Here is an 18,500-nt window from a genome sequence, read left to right on the forward strand (position 1 = left end):
GCTCTGGTATGTCATAGATAGGATATGGTAGACAGAGAAATGATCTGATCTGTCATATCAGTATGTGGCTACCAGATAAATGGGCTGTTATAGTAATCACTGGTATACATGTCGAACACCCTCTTTCCCATGAGAGCAATTTTCTGTCCTCGGACTCAGTTTCCTGGCACTTTGCTCTGAAATCTAAATTTAGTCTTAAAATTTCAGCCTGTAACCAGGAGAGGGAGGGAGTTTCTGAATATTTATGGAATTAATTCACGAGATATGATTAACTTTTAACTCTGTGTCCTTCCAATTCAGTCGCACAGATTTATTGTTCCTAGACTCAACCAATGGCAGACTGCAGAAACCAAACAGCCATCACAGAATTCTTCCTCCTGGGATTCGGGGATCTCCCTGACCTGCAAATTCTTCTCTTCCTAATTTTCCTAGTGATCTACATGGGAACAGTGGTTGGGAACACCCTCATTGTGGTGCTCGTTGTGGCTGACCAGCATCTTCACAGCCCCATGTACTTCTTCCTGGGGAATTTGTCCTGTGTAGAGACCTGCTACACTTCAGCCATCATGCCCCGGATGCTGGCCAGTCTCCTGACTGGGGACAAAACCATCTCAGTCAGTGGCTGCATCTTACAACTGTATTTCTTTGGTTCTCTGGTGGCTACAGAATGCTGTCTCCTAGCAGTGATGTCTTATGATCGGTATTTAGCGATATGTAAACCCCTGCACTATTCAACTCTTATGAATATTAGGTTTTCCTTCAAATTGGCTGCTGGCTCCTGGTTAAATGGTTTTTTGGCTCTTACCATCTTTGTCTTATTCCTATCACAGTTAATATTCTGTGGCCCGAATGAAATGGACCATTTCTATTGTGATGTCATCCCATTTATGGAACTCTCCTGCAGTGACACACACCTGGTCATATTGGGGGATTTCATACTATCCTGTGTATTCACCCTGCCTCCATTCCTACTAACCCTGACATCCTACATGTGCATCATCGCCACCATCCTGAGAATCCCTTCCACCACCAGGAGGCAAAAGGCCTTTTCCACCTGCTCCTCTCACCTCATTGTGGTGACAATTTTCTATGGAACCCTAATGATTGTGTACATGCTACCGAAACATGATACACTGAGAGACCTAAACAAAGTGCTCTCTCTTTGCTACACGGTCCTGCCTCCCCTGGTAAACCCCCTCGTCTACAGCCTGAGAAACAGAGAGGTCAAGGAAGCTTTGAGGAAAGCATTCAGTAAATGCAGCTTTCGCAAAAACGTGCAGAGACTCTGAGATAATAATTTAGCTTTGAAAACATCAGGCTGTCTGGGTGACTTAAGCAATCATCCCCCATTAAAATTAAGTTGAAAAGTCCTAGTGAAAATCTCAGCACTCAGTGTTGTCCATCTCAGTGGAAGGACCAGGGATGGAGGTGGCCATAACCATGTTTCCATCATGGAGTTATGGGCACTAGGCAGAATGGAGACAAAATTTTAACCAATTGTTTAGATGTTTAAAAAAGCCATTCTTGATCAAAATAAATGTTTGGACAATGAAAATAGTAACTCCTTGTGCAGCAGAGATGGGAATGTAAGCCTGCGAAATCTGCCACCCCTGAAATTGTGCTTATTACCATCATAAACCTCTGCAAACCAACCATCTTCACTGAACTCACAGAGGCCAGAGGCAAACAACCAGGCCCCAGCAGTGACCTCTGGACACTTCACCAGGAACAGCGTTATAGCTCTTATCTGGGCTACACCCGGCTGTGACCAGCTCCGGAAAAGCAACAGCTCCAGGCATACTGGGCCCTTGGAGGCAGGGAGGTTGGGCAAACAAAGAGGTAGACTCACACGCCAGGTCCCCTGGGACTGTCCAGGCCCAGATGGGGGTTTGCCAGGGCACCCGTAGAACTGAGGCCGTTCCTGGGGTTGGGTCTGTCAAACGGTCACTGACGAGGGACTCTGCTCATGACCCTGCAGGGCACCAGCTGCTCTGCTTCCACCAGCTGCACAGAGCAGTTCAAAGGGAGGGGACCTGTTACAATGAACATCCCCAAAACTAACTGCAAAAACCACAATGTCCGACAGGGCTAGTTCTGAGGGCACAGTGTCTAGTCAGCCCCAGGTACCACAGACAGCTGTGCTCCACACAGGGCCCTTTCCTCAGGGGGTGAGGCAACTGATGGTGAGAGGAAGCAGCTACCACCTACCAACGGGCAGAACTTCTGCAATGCCAAACACGGCGCTGGCTCAGTCACTGGGATCACGTCAGGGCTTGGCCAGAGGTCGGGGAGCTGGGCACCAGTGAGAATTGTAGGGCTCCGACTCTGCGGAAGGGATTTCACAAGGGACATAACAGAGTTAGTCACCCAAATCCCTTTGAAATGGGAGATGGATGCATCTCACCTTACACGCCTCTGAGAATCTCAGCCTGGAGAGCCACTGGGAATCTGTCATGGTAGCTTCAATCTATGCATTTCCATTGGACACAGAGCCCACATCAACAGAAAGGCATTGGATGGATGGGAAACCCCTGCTAAGCCTTTGAGAGCTGCTGCCACTGTATGCGCTCTTGTAGCCACTAATGTTGCAATCATTTTTTGTATGATTTTGTTCCCAGTGGCTATAGTTTGAAACAGCACACACCTAGCAGTAGGTAAGAAATGAGGAGAGATGCAATTATGCTGTCTAGGGCCACAAGAGGGCAGAGAGGACAGGTGCAGCTGTGATGCCCAACGAACAGCTGCCAAAGTTGAAGGGCAAGAAAGGAGAAGTTATGTTGCCAAATGACCAATGGAAAGGCAGGTGAAGCTGTATAACGGTGTGTAAGTGCTGAGTAGAGAGCACTGAAGAGACGAGGACCTCTGCGCTGCACAGTGAAAGGTGGATAATAGCAGATGTTATGGAGTGAGTTATGGGCCGTTATATTAAATAACGGCCACCAGCTGACATGAGAGTCAAGAACAGGAAAGAGGCAGCTATAGAGAGAAGAATCCACTAGAGGAGAGAACAACAGGCTGTCATGCTGGGAAATCAACACTAGATGGCAGCAGAGTAGAGGAAATGAGGCGGGTGGGGGTGTCAGAAATACTGTCTAGTAACCAACAGAGTTCAGTAGCCAATACAATAATGGGAAAAAGAACAGGAGTACTGGTGGCACCTTAGAGACTAAATAATTTATTAGAGCATAAGCTTTTGTAAGCTACAGCTCACTTCATCGGATGTATAGAATGGAACATATAATAAGATATATATATATATATATATATATATATATATATATATATATATATATATATATATATTTTCAGTCCCTGGAAAAATCATGGAGCAGGTCCTCAAAGAATCAATCCTGAAGCACTTGCATGAGAGGAAAGTGATCAGGAACAGCCAGCATGGATTCACCAAGGGAAGGTCATGCCTGACTAATCTAATCGCCTTTTATGATGAGATTACTGGTTCTGTGGATGAAGGGAAAGCAGTGGATGTATTGTTTCTTGACTTTAGCAAAGCTTTTGACACGGTCTCCCACAGTATTCTTGTCAGCAAGTTAAGGAAGTATGGGCTGGATGAATGCACTACAAGGTGGGTAGAAAGCTGGCTAGATTGTCGGGCTCAACGGGTAGTGATCAATGGCTCCATATCTAGTTGGCAGCCAGTATCAAGTGGAGTACCCCAAGGGTCGGTCCTGGGGCCGGTTTTGTTCAATATCTTCATAAATGATCTGGAGGATGGTGTGGATTGCACTCTCAGCAAATTTGCGGATGATACTAAACTGGGAGGAGTGGTAGATACGCTGGAGGGGAGGGATAGGATACAGAAAGACCTAGACAAATTGGAGGATTGGGCCAAAAGAAATCTGATGAGGTTCAATAAGGATAAGTGCAGGGTCCTGCACTTAGGACGGAAGAACCCAATGCACAGCTACAGACTAGGGACCGAATGGCTAGGCAGCAGTTCTGCGGAAAAGGACCTAGGGGTGACAGTGGACGAGAAGCTGGATATGAGTCAGCAGTGTGCCCTTGTTGCCAAGAAGGCCAATGGCATTTTGTGATGTATAAGTAGGGGCATAGCAAGCAGATCGAGGGACGTGATCGTTCCCCTCTATTCGACATTGGTGAGGCCTCATCTGGAGTACTGTGTCCAGTTTTGGGCCCCACACTTCAAGAAGGATGTGGATAAATTGGAGAGAGTCCAGCGAAGGGCAACAAAAATGATTAGGGGACTGGAACACATGAGTTATGAGGAGAGGCTGAGGGAGCTGGGATTGTTTAGCCTGCAGAAGAGAAGAATGAGGGGGGATTTGATAGCTGCTTTCAACTACCTGAAAGGGGGTTCCAAAGAGGATGGCTCTAGACTGTTCTCAATGGTAGCAGATGACAGAACGAGGAGTAATGGTCTCAAGTTGCAGTGGGGGAGGTTTAGATTGGATATTAGGAAAAACTTTTTCACTAAGAGGGTGGTGAAACACTGGAATGCGTTACCTAGGGAGGTGGTAGAATCTCCTTCCTTAGAGGTTTTTAAGGTCAGGCTTGACAAAGCCCTGGCTGGGATGATTTAACTGGGAATTGGTCCTGCTTCGAGCAGGGGGTTGGACTAGATGACCTTCTGGGGTCCCTTCCAACCCTGATATTCTATGATTCTATGATATATATATATATATATATATATATATAAGTTGGAAGTTACCATACAAACTATGAGAGTCTAATTAGTTAAGATGAGCTATTATTAGAAAGAGAAAAAAACTTTTGTAGTGATCATCAAGATGGCCCATTCAGACAGTTGACAAGAAGGTGTGAGGATACTTAACATGGTGAAATAGATTCAATATGTGTAATGATCCAGCCACTCTATTCAAACCCAAGTTAATGGTATCTAGTTTGCATATTAATTCAAGCTCAGCAGTTTCTCGCTGGAGTCTGTTTTTGAAGCTTTTCTGTTGCAAAATTGCCACCCTTAGATCTTTTACTGAGTGGCCACAGAGGTTGAAGTGTTCTTCTACCGGTTTTTGAATGTTATGATTCCTGATGTCAGATTTCTGTCCATTTATTCTTTTGCGTAGAGACTGTCCGGTTTGGCCAATGTACATGGCAGAGGGGCATTGCTGGCACATGATGGTATATAGCACATTGGTAGATGTGCAGGTGAACGAGCCCCTGATGGCTCACCACACGATCCATTGTCTACAGCCAAGCTCTAAGATACAACTGCATTTGCTCCAATCCCTCAGACAGAGACAAACACCTACAAGATCTCCATCAAGCATTCTTAAAACTACAATACCCACCTGCTGAAGTGAAGAAACAGATTGATAGAGCCAGAAGAGTACCCAGAAGTCACCTACTACAGGACAGGCCCAACAAAGAAAATAACAGAACGCCACCAGCTGTCACTTTCAGCCCCCAACTAAAACGTCTCCAGTGCATCGTCAAAGATTTATAACCTATCCTGAAAAATGATCCCTCACTCTCACAGTCCTCGCTTACAGACAGCCCCGCAACCTGAAGCAAATACTCTCCGGCAACCACACACCACACACCAAAAACACTAACCCAGGAACCTATCTTTGCAACAAAGCCCGATGCCAACTCTGTCCACATAATGACAGGTTTCAGAGTAGCAGCCGTGTTAGTCTGTATTCGCAAAAAGAAAAGGAGTACTTGTGGCACCTTAGAGACTAACCAATTTATTTGAGCATAAGCTTTCGTGAGCTACAGCTCACTTCATCCGATGCATACTGTGGAAAGTGTAGAAGATGTATATAAATCTCCCCACTGTGTTTTCCACTGAATGCATCGGATGAAGTGAGCTGTAGCTCACGAAAGCTTATGCTCAAATAAATTGGTTAGTCTCTAAGGTGCCACAAGTCCTCCTTTTCTTTTTGTGGATACAGACTAACACGGCTGTTACTCTGAAACCTGTCAATAATGGGAAAGTTATACGGTAAAATGGCCACTAGGTGGCAGCATGTTGTAAGAGTGAGATATGGGCTGCTATTTTCAAAAATGCCCATTAGATGGCAGCATCTCTTGAATACTAATTCAGGGCGGTGCAAGTACATGATAACTGGCCATCACCTTGGACAGGCATCTCCCAAAAATGTAAGCTGGTGTTTGTCCATGATCTAAAATATTTTCCACAAAGGATCATTAGACTAAAACGTGATGTAGAATGGGACTTGTATAATTGCAACTCACAGTGGGCATTGTTAGCTACAACGCTTTGGAGACACAGAATGAACCAACTGGGAGAAAGGTTGAAGTGGGACTGTATTGAAAAGCATGAAGAAAGAATACAAATATGAGAGAGCATTTACACTTATAAAATCAAAGGGGAAGCCCATTTTCCAAAGGTAGATCACAGGCACCAGCTCATCCCTTCAGATAACTGCAGGTCTCTTTACTGAGAAAGTCCCATTTCTGCAGAATGATGAAAGACAAGAACCTCAGTGGGACCGGAGTCCTGTCTGCCAAACCCTGAAGAGCTCTGTATAGTCGAAAACATGTCTCTCGCCAGCAGAAGTTGGTCCAATAAAAGGTATTACCTCACCCACCTTGTCAAACTCAAACCCTGAGAAATGAGTTCATCAACTCAAGTGTGAGCTGTCCTATGAATAGAGGTGAGCACCCAATTCCAAACTGCTGCTGCTTTGCATTTATATATCACCTTCTAAACCAGGATATTAAAGTGCTTGAGTAATTAAGCATGAGCAATTTAAAATTTGCCTTCTGTGAAGAACGTGGGAAGTATCTGTATTCACTTTTATGATACATCGTCTGTGTCAGGATGCTGGGCAAAGGTAGGTAGGACAAGTGTTAGGAGCTGGAGATCCCGGAACTGAAGCCAGGGGTCAGAGTTAGTATTAGGGTCAAGAGTCAAGCTGAGGATCAGAGCTGGAGACAGAATCAGGAATTGGGACGAGGGTCAAAACCAGGTATCAGCATCCCAGTTGTGTTTCCAGGGGTCGATCAGGAGTCAGAATGCAAGTCAGAGTCGAGGTCCGTACCAGGACTTCAGACACAGAGAAGCAGGGCCGTCATGGCAGCTGGCTGGGATCCACACTGTTGCCTGGACACTTCTTGGTGAACCCCATAGGTGAATATAGGGTCAAGGAGCCAAGAGTACTTTCAGTCCGATCACGCAGGATGGAATTTACTGTGGCGTACAACCACTGCAGATTATGGGCCACAGGGAATGAGTCAGCTACAGGCACTGCCAGGTTGCAGTATGGGGATATTACTTACCCGTTAACCTTACAGGCCCGGGTCCAAGTCCTGCTGATACTCACAGTTACTTTGGGTGGCTGTGGTATGGGTAGATAAGGGTTAAATTCTGCAAGCACTCCCTCATGATAGCCGTAGACTGACCTCAGTGGTCTAATGCTCAAAGGGAAAAGCCCCTTAGGAGAAATGCATGAAGCAGCGTATTAGAGATACAGGGTGGGTGAGGTAATATCTCTTATTGGACCAACTTTCATTGGTGAGAGAGACAAGCTTTCAGCTACGACACTGCATGAACCAGTGTAGTCAGGTTCAGACGCCCTTCTCGAACCCCCAGGGGACCTTTGGGCAGGAACCCTGAACTAAGGGACTTTGGAGTGGATAAAAAACCAGCCTGTGGCTCAAAGGGTTAATGTGATGCTTGGATATATAAACAGGGTAATCTAGAGTAAAGAGGCTATTTTTCCTCTGTATTTGGCACTGGTACGACCACTGCTGGAATCCTGTGTCCAGTTGTGGTGCCCACAATTCACAATTCAAGAAGGGTTCAGCGAATAGCCATGAGGACGATTAAAGGATTGGAAGACTCAAGGAGTTCAATCAGTTCAGTTTAACAAGGAGCAGGTTAAGGGGCGAACTGATCACAGTCTGTAAGTAACCATGTTGAAAGCAGAATGAATTATATTGAAATTATAATTCATTAAAGAAATGCTACTTGAAGGTTTTGTTGAAATATAGTTGTCGGTAAGAGAAACATTAAGGAGCTAGGAGATTGGTAAACAATGTGCAAATAAGATATGTATGTATATTTGTCAGTTTCTGATTCCTTTTGTCTCTTACGTTAAATTGGCTTTGGCTTAGCTGTATAAATAAGTTAGCTTGAGCTTTTGCAGGGACTCACATATCTGGGTGCATTGGCAAAGTGCTTTGCTAATAAACAGAGTGGTCTGACAAATTATGTGAGTCCTGAATCTGACTTTGACAATTTGGAGGTTCCACTGAGATGGCAACTGTCTTCACTGGGGCTGTGTGACTCCTGACTGTTCTTAGGATGGCCGTGGCAAGCCGGCAGCTGGGCATTTGGCCCTAGCAGTCCTCCGCCAGAACAGAAGAGTGCATGACCACAGTGAAGTCTACACCATCGAACCCGTTGGTTCCCACTCTGTTCTGGTAGGAATCCCGGGCTCTGACATCAGGAATCTGGTCAGGTAATTATTTCTGTGTTTTGTCCAGAGTGAGGACTGTCTTGTCTCTGTGTCTATCCGTCCTCCCTGTGGTGTGTTTGAGTCTGGGCGCCATCTCCGTCCGGGGATCAGCTGACCAAAGGGTTCCTGTCCCCATGGTCTGAGTGAGTGAAATCTGCACAATCGCAGCTGCACCGCGCCTTGGGTAAAACCCTTGGTGTGAAAGCAAAGGCGATTGAGGCCTATGGGCTCCTTTTGTGTGTTGCATCAGACATCGCTCTGACGAACCCGACTTTCCTTCTTGTGTGATTGGTGTGTAAAATCCTCCTGTATGGGTAACCAGACGTCTAAGTCGGGACAGTTCCCTAAAGGAATGCTGGCTCAATTTGTGTATTTTAGGAAGGGTCCAGACTCCTGTAAATTTCTGGAAAAATGGTCTAGGCTAACTCAGGAGAATCCCAAAATTCAGTGGCCACTGTTAGGAATTTGAGACAAAGACCGAGTAGACGTCTTAAAAGACAAACTCGGCCAACCTAAAACTAAATTGGCAAAGGAGAGGTTGATTGTTTCATGCAGTGGTGGGAAGAGGCAAATCATAGGTGGACAGAATCAAAACTTGCCTCTCTCAAAGATTCTGGCTTCTATCCCACCAGATGCAACTCATTTTACTGTTGTTGATTTGTGCTCTACTTTCTTTTCTGTCCCGGTTCACCCTGACTCCCAGTTCCTGTTTTCCTTTTCTTACAAGGGGCAACAGTACACATGGACCACACTGCCCCAGGGGTATACTGAAAGCCGGTCATATTTTTCCCAAGCATTAGCCCGAGACCTTGCTGACATTGTTTTCCCGTCCAGGTCCACACTAGTCCAATATGTAGATGATCTACTCTTCTATTCCCCTTCATTGTTTGCCTCTGAAACTGACTCTTTAGTGCTCCTTACTGCCCTAGCAAATAAGGGTCACAAAGCTTCTCGCTCTAAACTACAACTCTGTCAAGCTTCTGTCACATACCTCGGCTTTCTCCTCTCCCAGGGTTCCCGTGCACCTTCTCCCACCTGCGTCCAAGCTATCCTTACCTTTCCCCGACCCCGCTCCCCACGCCAGGTCCAGAAGTTTTTAGGCATGGCTGGATTTTGCAGACAATGAATTCCCCAATATGCCTCCCTTGCAAAACCTCTCCAGGAACTCACTCGATTCTCTGTGCCTGACCCCATGCCATGGCCCCCTGAGGCCAATTCTGCCTTTGTTTCCCTCAAACAGGGTTTGGCTTCTGCCCCTGCCTTAGGGCTGCCTGACTATTCTAAGCCTTTTACCCTTTTCTGCCACGAACAATCTGGGTGTGCACTTGGAGTTCTCACTCAGATGCACAGAGAAAAGAACCACCCAGTGGCTTATTTCTCTGCCACTTTAGACCCTGTTGCCCAAGGCTTACCCCCCTACCTGCGTGCTGTGGCTGCTGCAGTGCGCCTAGTCGAAATGTCTGATTCCCTTGTTCTCCGCTGTCCTCTTACCCTCCTGGTCCCTCACTGACCTCACCCTGCTCCAAGACTCTGCCCCAGAAACCGAGAAAGAATCCTGGGTTGCCCAAGGTTGCTCTCTACATCCTGATTCTTTTTGGCGCTCACCTATTGGCGCCCTTTTAGCCCCCTTTTCACTCTACCCGTCTCTGGCCACCCTGCTACATGGTGTTTCGCATGTCAGAGACGAGGGGATGGTCTCTGCTGTAACTAAGACAGGATGGTGGGCCCCCCATTTTAGCTCTTTTGCAGCCCGCCACTGTGCATCCTGTACCATTTGCCAAAGCCATAATATTGGTAAACCTGTAAAAGTGGCCCAGGGGTTCTGGGGTCTGCCTGAAGCACCGTTCTTGTATTGGCAACTTGATTTTGTACAAATGCCTAAGTGTCAACAATATGAATTCATATTGTTATGGTATGTTTATTCTCTGGTTGGATTGAAGCCTTTCCTTGTCGCAAGGCTGACTCACTGTCTGTTGCCAAATGTTTGTTAAATCATATTGTGCCTGCCAAGGGAATTCCTGCTACTCTGTCCAGTGATTGGGGTACACATTTTACTTGACAATTTGTTCAACACCTGGACCGTATATTGCATATCAAACACCTGTTGCACTGTCCCTACCACCCACAGAGTGCAGGTGCAGTTGAAAGACGAAATGGTGTACTTAAGAATAAGCTTGCTAAAATTTGTGACTCTCCAGGATTAAGCTGGCCAGTAGCCTTACCATTAGCCCTTATGGACATGAGATCCACTCCATCCCAAAGGCATAAATTAAGTCCCTTTGAAATTGTTATGGGACGCCCTATGCGAGCTATGACTATCATTACTCCCATTCCAGATTTGAACTTGACTCACAGTGCGCTCCTTCAGTATTGCAAGGGACTAATGCAAGCTGTAAGTCACTTCCATTCACAGGTTTGAGCCCCCCTGGCCCACAGAACCCACCTCTGACACTTGCCACAACCTCGAGCCAGGTGATTGGGTCTACGTACGGCGCCATCATTGAAAGCACACCTTGGAGCCCCGGTGGAAGGGTCCTCATCAGGTACTGCTTACAACACAGACGGCTGTTAAACTATCTGGCATCGCAGCATGGATACATGCTTCACAGTGTAAGAAGGCACCATCCCCAGAGAACCAATCATCACCTCAGGACAACGCAGAGTCAATTTTGACTCCAGAAGAAGACGTAGAGGAACAGTCTGCAATACCTTACAATCTACGCTCTCGTAAGGGTTGCCAGAAGCAGACGACAAAAAAAAAAAAAAAGCAGTAGCGAGTGCCTGGTGGGCGTAAAACCGTGACTGCGGTTCCCTCAGTTGAGGTTGTCAGACCCAGAAGAGCCTTGCCTCCAACACACGCCTCTGCCTGTTCCTCGGCTGCTGGTATCTTACGATCTGGGGAGACCACAATGACAATTCTTTTATCCAGCAGCAGGTGTGGATAGTTCAGAACCTTAATATTTCTAATTGCTGGGTCTGCAGCCACATCCCAGCCCACTCTCAAACTGGTGTTCCTGTCCTGGCTATCCCACTCAAGTCCCCAGACTTCACTGGAGGGCCTCGTCCGTTTAACAAAATATGGAACAGCAATGACACTTGGGAAGCGGTGGGAATAAATGCATCTAAATGGATAAGTGTGGTGGAGGGAAAAGGTCACTGGTGTTGGGTGTGTAATGGGACAGGGCTGGATCTGGGGAAAAGCTGTTGCCTTCAGCATATTGTGGCCAATGGTGTATGGGATTATTCAAACAAAACTAAAAAGTGGCGGGCCAGGTATGGAGATATGAATTTTTTCTCAACCTGGGATCAATCAGAGAAATCAATCCCCTACAGTAACCTTAGTGAAAACAATACAATCTTTCAATGTCATGCAAATAACACCACTCCTCGTAAGGAGAATTAACCTGTACCCTTTGGGGGATACTACTCCTCCTTTGCAAACACCAATATGACAAATGGGTGCAGCCGACCCTTCCTGGCCTTAATAAGCCATCACTGGGTGTGTGAGACCAGAGCTTATACCGCACTACCAGCTAATTGGTCAGGAATCTGTTATCCCGCCCGACTCTTCCCACAATTCTGAGTGCTAGGAACCTTCCCTCGAGAACACCTCCGCAATTTCAGGCGAAAAAGAAGGGACTTAACAGATGCCCAATGGTATGTAAATAACATAAGCCCCTTAACCTGGGAAGAGGCCATTGGCGGTTCCTTAATACCATTAGGGGGAGTAATACACCATGCAAAAAGGCTCCTAAGGTTACAAGCAGTAGTTGAAATAATGGCAAATGAAACTGGAGGAAGTTTAAAAGCCCTGGCCAAAGAAACAGGGGCAATCCGACAGATGGTTCTCCAAAACCATCAGGCATTGGACATAGTGCTGGCGGCATTGGAAAAGACTGCTGTGTGTATATACCAGCACCAATGAGGTAATAGATCATGCTAGCCACTTAGAACAAATCGCATATCTTCCCCACGAAGAGCCAAGTTCTTTTCAATTTCTCTGGCATAGGAAACTGGTTGTTTCAGGGAGCCCTAACTCTCCTGTTTGGAATCCTAATAATTTTTGTATGTTTTCAGTTACTTTCCTGTTGTATCCAAAATTGTGTCAGGCATGCTACACAGATAGCTGCCCCAAACCAGAGTGCTAATTTGATGATTTTAAATATCACTGATGAAAAAAGAGGTAAAGAACGATTGATATGTGGAACCCAGTCATTGTTGGTCATTGCGTAGCTTGACCAAAAGGAGGGATTGTGAAAGTAGAATGAATTATATTGAAATTATAATTCATTAAAAATGCTACTTGAAGAGTTTGTTGAACTATAGTTGTCATGAAGAGAAACATTAAGGAGTGTGAGGCAATGGGTCCTCAAACTAATTAACTTAGAGCTCCAACTGAACTAGAAGATTGGTAAACGTTAGTATCCAAATAAGATATGTATGTATATTTGTCAGTTTCTGCTTCCTTTTGTCTCTTATGTTAAATTGACTTTGGCTTGTCTGTATAAATAAGTTAGCTTGAGCTTTTGCAGGGACTCACATATCTGGGTGCACTGGCAAAGCGCTTTGCTAATTAACAGAGTGGTCTGACAAATTATGTGAGTCCTGAATCTGACTTTGACATAAGTAACCATGTGGGGATCAGAAATGTGATAAGGGTGGGCTCATCAATCTAGCAGAGAAAGTTATAACAAGGGTTAAGAGCTGGAAGTTGAAGCTAGACAAATTCATACGAGAAATAAGGCACAGTTTTTATCAGTGTGGGTAATTAACCACTGGAACAATTTACCAAAGAGTCATGGTGGATTTCCCATCAGTGGAAATTTTAAAATCAGGATTGGATGTTTTTTCTGAAGGATCTGCTCTAGTTCAAACAGGAATTAATTCAGGGATGTCTTACGGCCTGTGTTTCACAGCGATGATCCCAGGGACCCTTCTGGCCTTGGAATCTATGAATAAGTGGGGAGAGATTCTGACTGGGGTGTCAGACTATCCGAGAGGCCAGGGGGCAACCTGCCTCGTTGTTTTTTGGGGGTACCTGGGTTAAGTGGAACCTTCTTAAACTGGCAAGGAAAGGCAGTGTTTAGATAGACAAATCATCTCATGCCATTTGAAGTCATCACGTATTGGGGTGTTTTACCTCCTACTGAACCAAAACAGTACCCTCAAAATCATCCAGATCTACGCTCCCACAAGTGCATGCGAAGATGATGATATGGAAGGATTCTATCAGGAGCTGGAGGAAACCCTCGCTCAGAGTTCCATATAAAGGATTGCGATGGGAGATTTTAACGCCAAGGGTTGGAAGAGGGAGAGAGGGCGAAAAGTTCATAGGCACTGGAGAATGAAACGTGCGAGAATGACTAGATATATTGGCAGAGATGAGAAGAATGTTCATTGGTAACACCTGGTTCCGAAAGAAGGCCAACAGAAGATGGACCCGGATCGCACCAAATGCGAAGACAAAGAATGAAATTGATTACTTCCTGATAGATAGACGACGCTTCGTGCAGGATATTTCAGTAGTGCCATCGTTCAACACCGGAAGCGGCCATCGCCTGCTGAGAGCCAGACTCACGTTCACTGTGAAGGTGGAGAAAAAGGCACTGTGTACGGCGAACAGAAGGCACCAACCGGTAGCTTTCGACAAGGCAACCCTGAAGGAAAACATTTCCAGGGAAGACTGGAGCCTCCTGGACGGCTGCGATGATGATTATGAGAACTTCAGCAAGAGACTGAAATGGTGTGTGAAATCAGACAATATGTGCATAGGATTTAATTGTTTTTACCCTGTTTCCCTCTGCTAGTTATGTGAACCAATCGATCCCACCTGTTTTGAAGAGGCCATCCTGAGTCACTAGAGGTTCACACTGGTCACAAGGTCCCAGAGAGGATTCCATAGCAGGGTACAAAGCCAGTTGTAGCTGCTGGAGATAAATACAGATGGTGAAACAGGGACGCTGTAGCCTGCAGACACACAGCACCCATTCTATATACATGGGAGATAGAGAGATGGATATACAGCTGATTACTTAAGATGGACATACAGCTGATTACTTAAGAAGAGAGAGAGAGAGAGAGAGAGAGAGAGAGAGAGAGAGAGAGAGAGAGAGAATAGAAAAATCAGTGAAATAAAAGTTTTAACTTTCCTACCAATATTGGTTGGAATTTTCTAAGTGCCTTAATGGATTTAGGTGCCCAACTCATCAAGAGGAGCGGGTGCCTAACTCCTATAGAGTACTATTGAAGTCTCAGCCTTAATAGTCCAAGAATTCATGTTACAGGGAAAGAATTCCCAGCACAGTTTAACAACATTTTCAGGTTCCACAACTTATATAATGGAAAGGATGTTCAACTCTTATTAATATTTGCTAAAGGTGGTAAATCTGGCTCTACCTGTTGGGAATTTTTGATATTTTGGAACTGTGTAACAGTGTGAAAGAATCACAGAGGTACAATCATAGATGTATAGATTGGAAAGCCACAAAAGACCATTAGATCCTCTAGTCTGATGTCCAACACTAGATTTATTGATTGATTGATTGGGCTTATACAAAAATATGAAGACTTTCTCAGTAATGGTATCCCACATTTGGACAAACTTTGTTATGAGAAGAGATATGAGATGATGTGAATCAAACTATGTGTGTCTAAATGGCTGCCCATTATGGTGGGCTCTCAGACCCTTCAACATAGCAACTGGGTTCCTGGTCCGATTCGAGAGATGTTGATATTTTGTTAAATCTGCTGCATAAAACTTACGATAATATATCCAAAGAGTCAACATGCCAGCCAGCTCTGTTCCTGCAACTCCATTATCAAACCAGGGGGCTTCCTTCCCCCCAACTTCTTCTTTGCTGGGTTAAAGCTTAAGTATGTTTTTGCCAATAATCTCCAAGACGTATTTTTCTCTTCCTCACTTTTTATCCTTCCTAGATACACCCCATGGCAAACACAGAAGGGAAGAATCAAACGTCCATCACAGAATTCGTCCTCCTGGGATTCAGGGATCTTCCTGAACTGCTGGCCCTACTCTTCCTGCTGTTTCTAGCTATCTACATTGTGACCTTGGCCGGGAACATCCTCATTGTTGTGCTAGTTGTGGCTGATCGGCACTTTCACATCCCCATGTACTTCTTCCTGGGGAACTTGTCCTGCTTGGAGACCTGCTACACCTCCACCCTCCTGCCCAGGGTTCTGGCCAGTTTCCTGACAGGGGACAATACCATTTCTGTTAGTGGTTGTATGACACAATTTTATTTTGTTAGTTTCTTTGCTGCTGCAGAATGCTATCTGCTAGCAGTGATGTCATATGATCGGTACTTGGCGATATGCAAACCGCTCCATTATGCAGCCCTCATGAATACCAGGTTCTGCCTGCAGTTAGCAGCTGGATCTTGGATAAATGGATTTCTGGCTGTTATCATAGTAATATTTCTTATGTTACAATTAACTTTCTGTGGCCCCAATGAAATTGATCATTTCTACTGTGAATCCACAGAAATGTTAAATCTCTACTGCAATGGCACCAACCAGATAGAGCTTGTCATTACCATCCTGGCTGCTATATTCACTCTGCCTCCATTTGTATTAACCATGATGTCCTACGTGTGTATCATCTTCACCATCCTGAGAATCCCTTCCACCACCGGGAGGCAAAAGGCATTTTCTACCTGCTCCTCTCACCTCATCGTGGTGACCATTTTCTATGGGACCCTGATCATTGTGTATCTGCTACCAAAAACCAACACACTAAGAGACCTAAACAAAGTGTTCTCTGTCTGCTACACAATTCTGACACCTATGGCCAATCCCTTCATATACAGCCTGAGAAACAAAGAGGTGAAAGAGGCCCTGAGAAAAATTGTCAGTAAATGTGTAGATTTTACAAGAAATTAGAAATCACAAGGTTTTTATTTCTTACTGTATTAAGGGGAAATGGTGAGATGCAGAGCTGGCTTATTGTTTTATAGAACCAGATTCTGGGTGGTCCCTAGTTCTGGCTAGGCCTTTGGGAATGTGCTGCTATAATATTTGAGGATGTGCAAATATATGAAATGTGAGATCAGTCAATACCAGGATCTTTACATTCAGAATAAAATTGAACTGTATTACACTTGGTTCGAGTTAGGCAATTCCATACACTAAGCTCAAGTAAGAATATAAAATAAAAGAACAATTTACACTGGGATTATCAAAGGATCCTAAGGGGGTTAGGGATCTAAATTTCAGTGGGGTTGTGTTACCTAACTCCACTAGGTCCCTTGACAGTCCCGGCTGAATGACAAAATATTTGAAAGGATACATTGATTTTGGGTGCCTCAGCCACTGGGGACCCCCACTTGAGACACCAAGATTTTTCAGAGCGCATAGAATTTTCATAACCTGTTGTGTGTTCAAATGGGGTGGGGGGTGGGAAATGATCCGTTCAAGTCATTCTATCTAGGTATGTGAGGTGGCCCTCACCAACATTAACAATGGGACACCTCAAGAAAGAAGAGCTTGTCGATATGGAAAGAAATTATATGAATTTGAAGAAATGTGGGCCCTGTTTCCAGATACTTTTGGATAAAAAATGCTGAAGTAATGCCTGACTTCCATTCCTCCGGACCTCTCTGCTTTCTCCCTCCCACTTCCTGCCCCCGTTCCCCAACTTCATTTTTTTTGCCAGTTTGTGTCTTTTTAAAAAAATGTTGTTACCCCCTCCCTTGCAGGCAAGGTTTGTCTGATTTTCTATTGCCTAGTCTTGTAGTTTTGACAAGTTGCAAAGTTGCATAATTGCATATTTTTTTTAGCTAGCCTGTAAAATGTGCAGTGTCAGGCAACATGTATGGGCTGTAACAATTGTTTGTTTCTTCATGAAAATTTTAAAAAAATGAATCACAAAAATAAAATGACAGGACACCTCACAATCACTGCCGGAAGGTAGGGAATTCACATCTCCGTATAACAGAGGCACAGGGTAGATTACGGGGCATGCCCAAATCCACACAGAAAGTCTGTGGTTGAGCAGGGAATTGAATGCAGATGTCCCGCATCATGCTCCAGGTTCTATCACTACACCATCCTTCGGCACCTGAGAGGGTAACGCCTCCCCATTCTCATTAGTTAACCTCCTGTGCTTTCTACAGGCCATGAACTACTGACCTCACAAGCAGAGGGTGAGGATTGAGAAACAGGCATTTATTCACTGTAAGAGCCATTGGATGGCAAACAAGGCAAAGGGGATGCTTGATGACAAAGGGGATGCTGTACTGTTTAATGGTTACCCCGGTAGAGGGTGAGGGATGGGAAAGTGGCAGGTATCCTGTCCTATGGGCACTACGGGGCAGCAGTAATTCTCTAAAATTGCAGCTTTTATGAATATTGACAAAGCAATATTATTGTCATTATTCCTTTGTATTATGGCCAGGCTGTAACAGGACCATCCAGAAACCTGGCCCTGGCCCCATTGTGCTGTGCAATGTACAGACGCAGAGTCAGAGAGTCTCAGGCTTTGTCTACACTAGCACTTTTGTTGGTAAAACTTTTGTCAGTCAGGGGTGTGAAAAATTTACAGTTGGGCTAAGTAAGAAAAATGCTGTTTGAGAACTAATTAGAGTTTGATTTAGGGCTATTTACTCTGTACATTGTGATGTGATGCTGACTTTGAGTTTTCGTGGTTACAAAGCTTTAACAGTTTGAATCTCAGCAGCTACTGTCATTAAAAAACTCTCTGACCCTCCTCATAATTTCCCACAACTGTGAAAATTTAAATCAATACAAATAATAAAAAATGTTTAAAAATAAACATCAATATTATCCAGTTCTACCAAGCCTAGAGACAACACAGAAACAGAAGAAAGAGAGTCAAAGCCTCACAATGTCACAGAAGAGCCAGGCCTTTTTGTTTTTAATTCTGATTACTGCTTTGGGGTGGGGTTTAGTCAGGAAGGATTTGGCTAAATGAAAAGAAGTGAGGGCAGATATGCTGAGGAGAGAGGATTGGGGGCACAGAGAAGGGAAAGAGGAAGAAGGAAGATATGAAGGAAGAAGGAAGGAAGATGGAAGGACGTTCTACTAGTTAGGGCATCA

General features: G+C 44.9%; 2 protein-coding genes across 2 annotated transcripts; both read left to right on the top strand.

The window, feature by feature from the left end:
• The first annotated feature begins 332 nt into the window (after positions 1–332).
• On the top strand, positions 333–1,289 carry LOC125628931 (olfactory receptor 11A1). The gene has a single exon (XM_048834156.2). It carries the CDS (start codon positions 333–335, stop codon positions 1,287–1,289), a length of 957 nt encoding a protein of 318 aa, XP_048690113.2.
• Positions 1,290–15,366: 14,077 nt separating this feature from the next.
• Positions 15,367–16,800, top strand: LOC125628906 (olfactory receptor 10A7-like). The gene has a single exon (XM_048834132.2). It carries the CDS (start codon positions 15,372–15,374, stop codon positions 16,323–16,325), a length of 954 nt encoding a protein of 317 aa, XP_048690089.2. The 5' UTR covers positions 15,367–15,371; the 3' UTR covers positions 16,326–16,800.
• Positions 16,801–18,500: the final 1,700 nt, after the last annotated feature.

This window comes from Caretta caretta, chromosome 14 (genome assembly GCF_965140235.1).
Source record: "Caretta caretta isolate rCarCar2 chromosome 14, rCarCar1.hap1, whole genome shotgun sequence".
Classification (NCBI taxonomy): Eukaryota; Metazoa; Chordata; order Testudines; family Cheloniidae; genus Caretta; species Caretta caretta.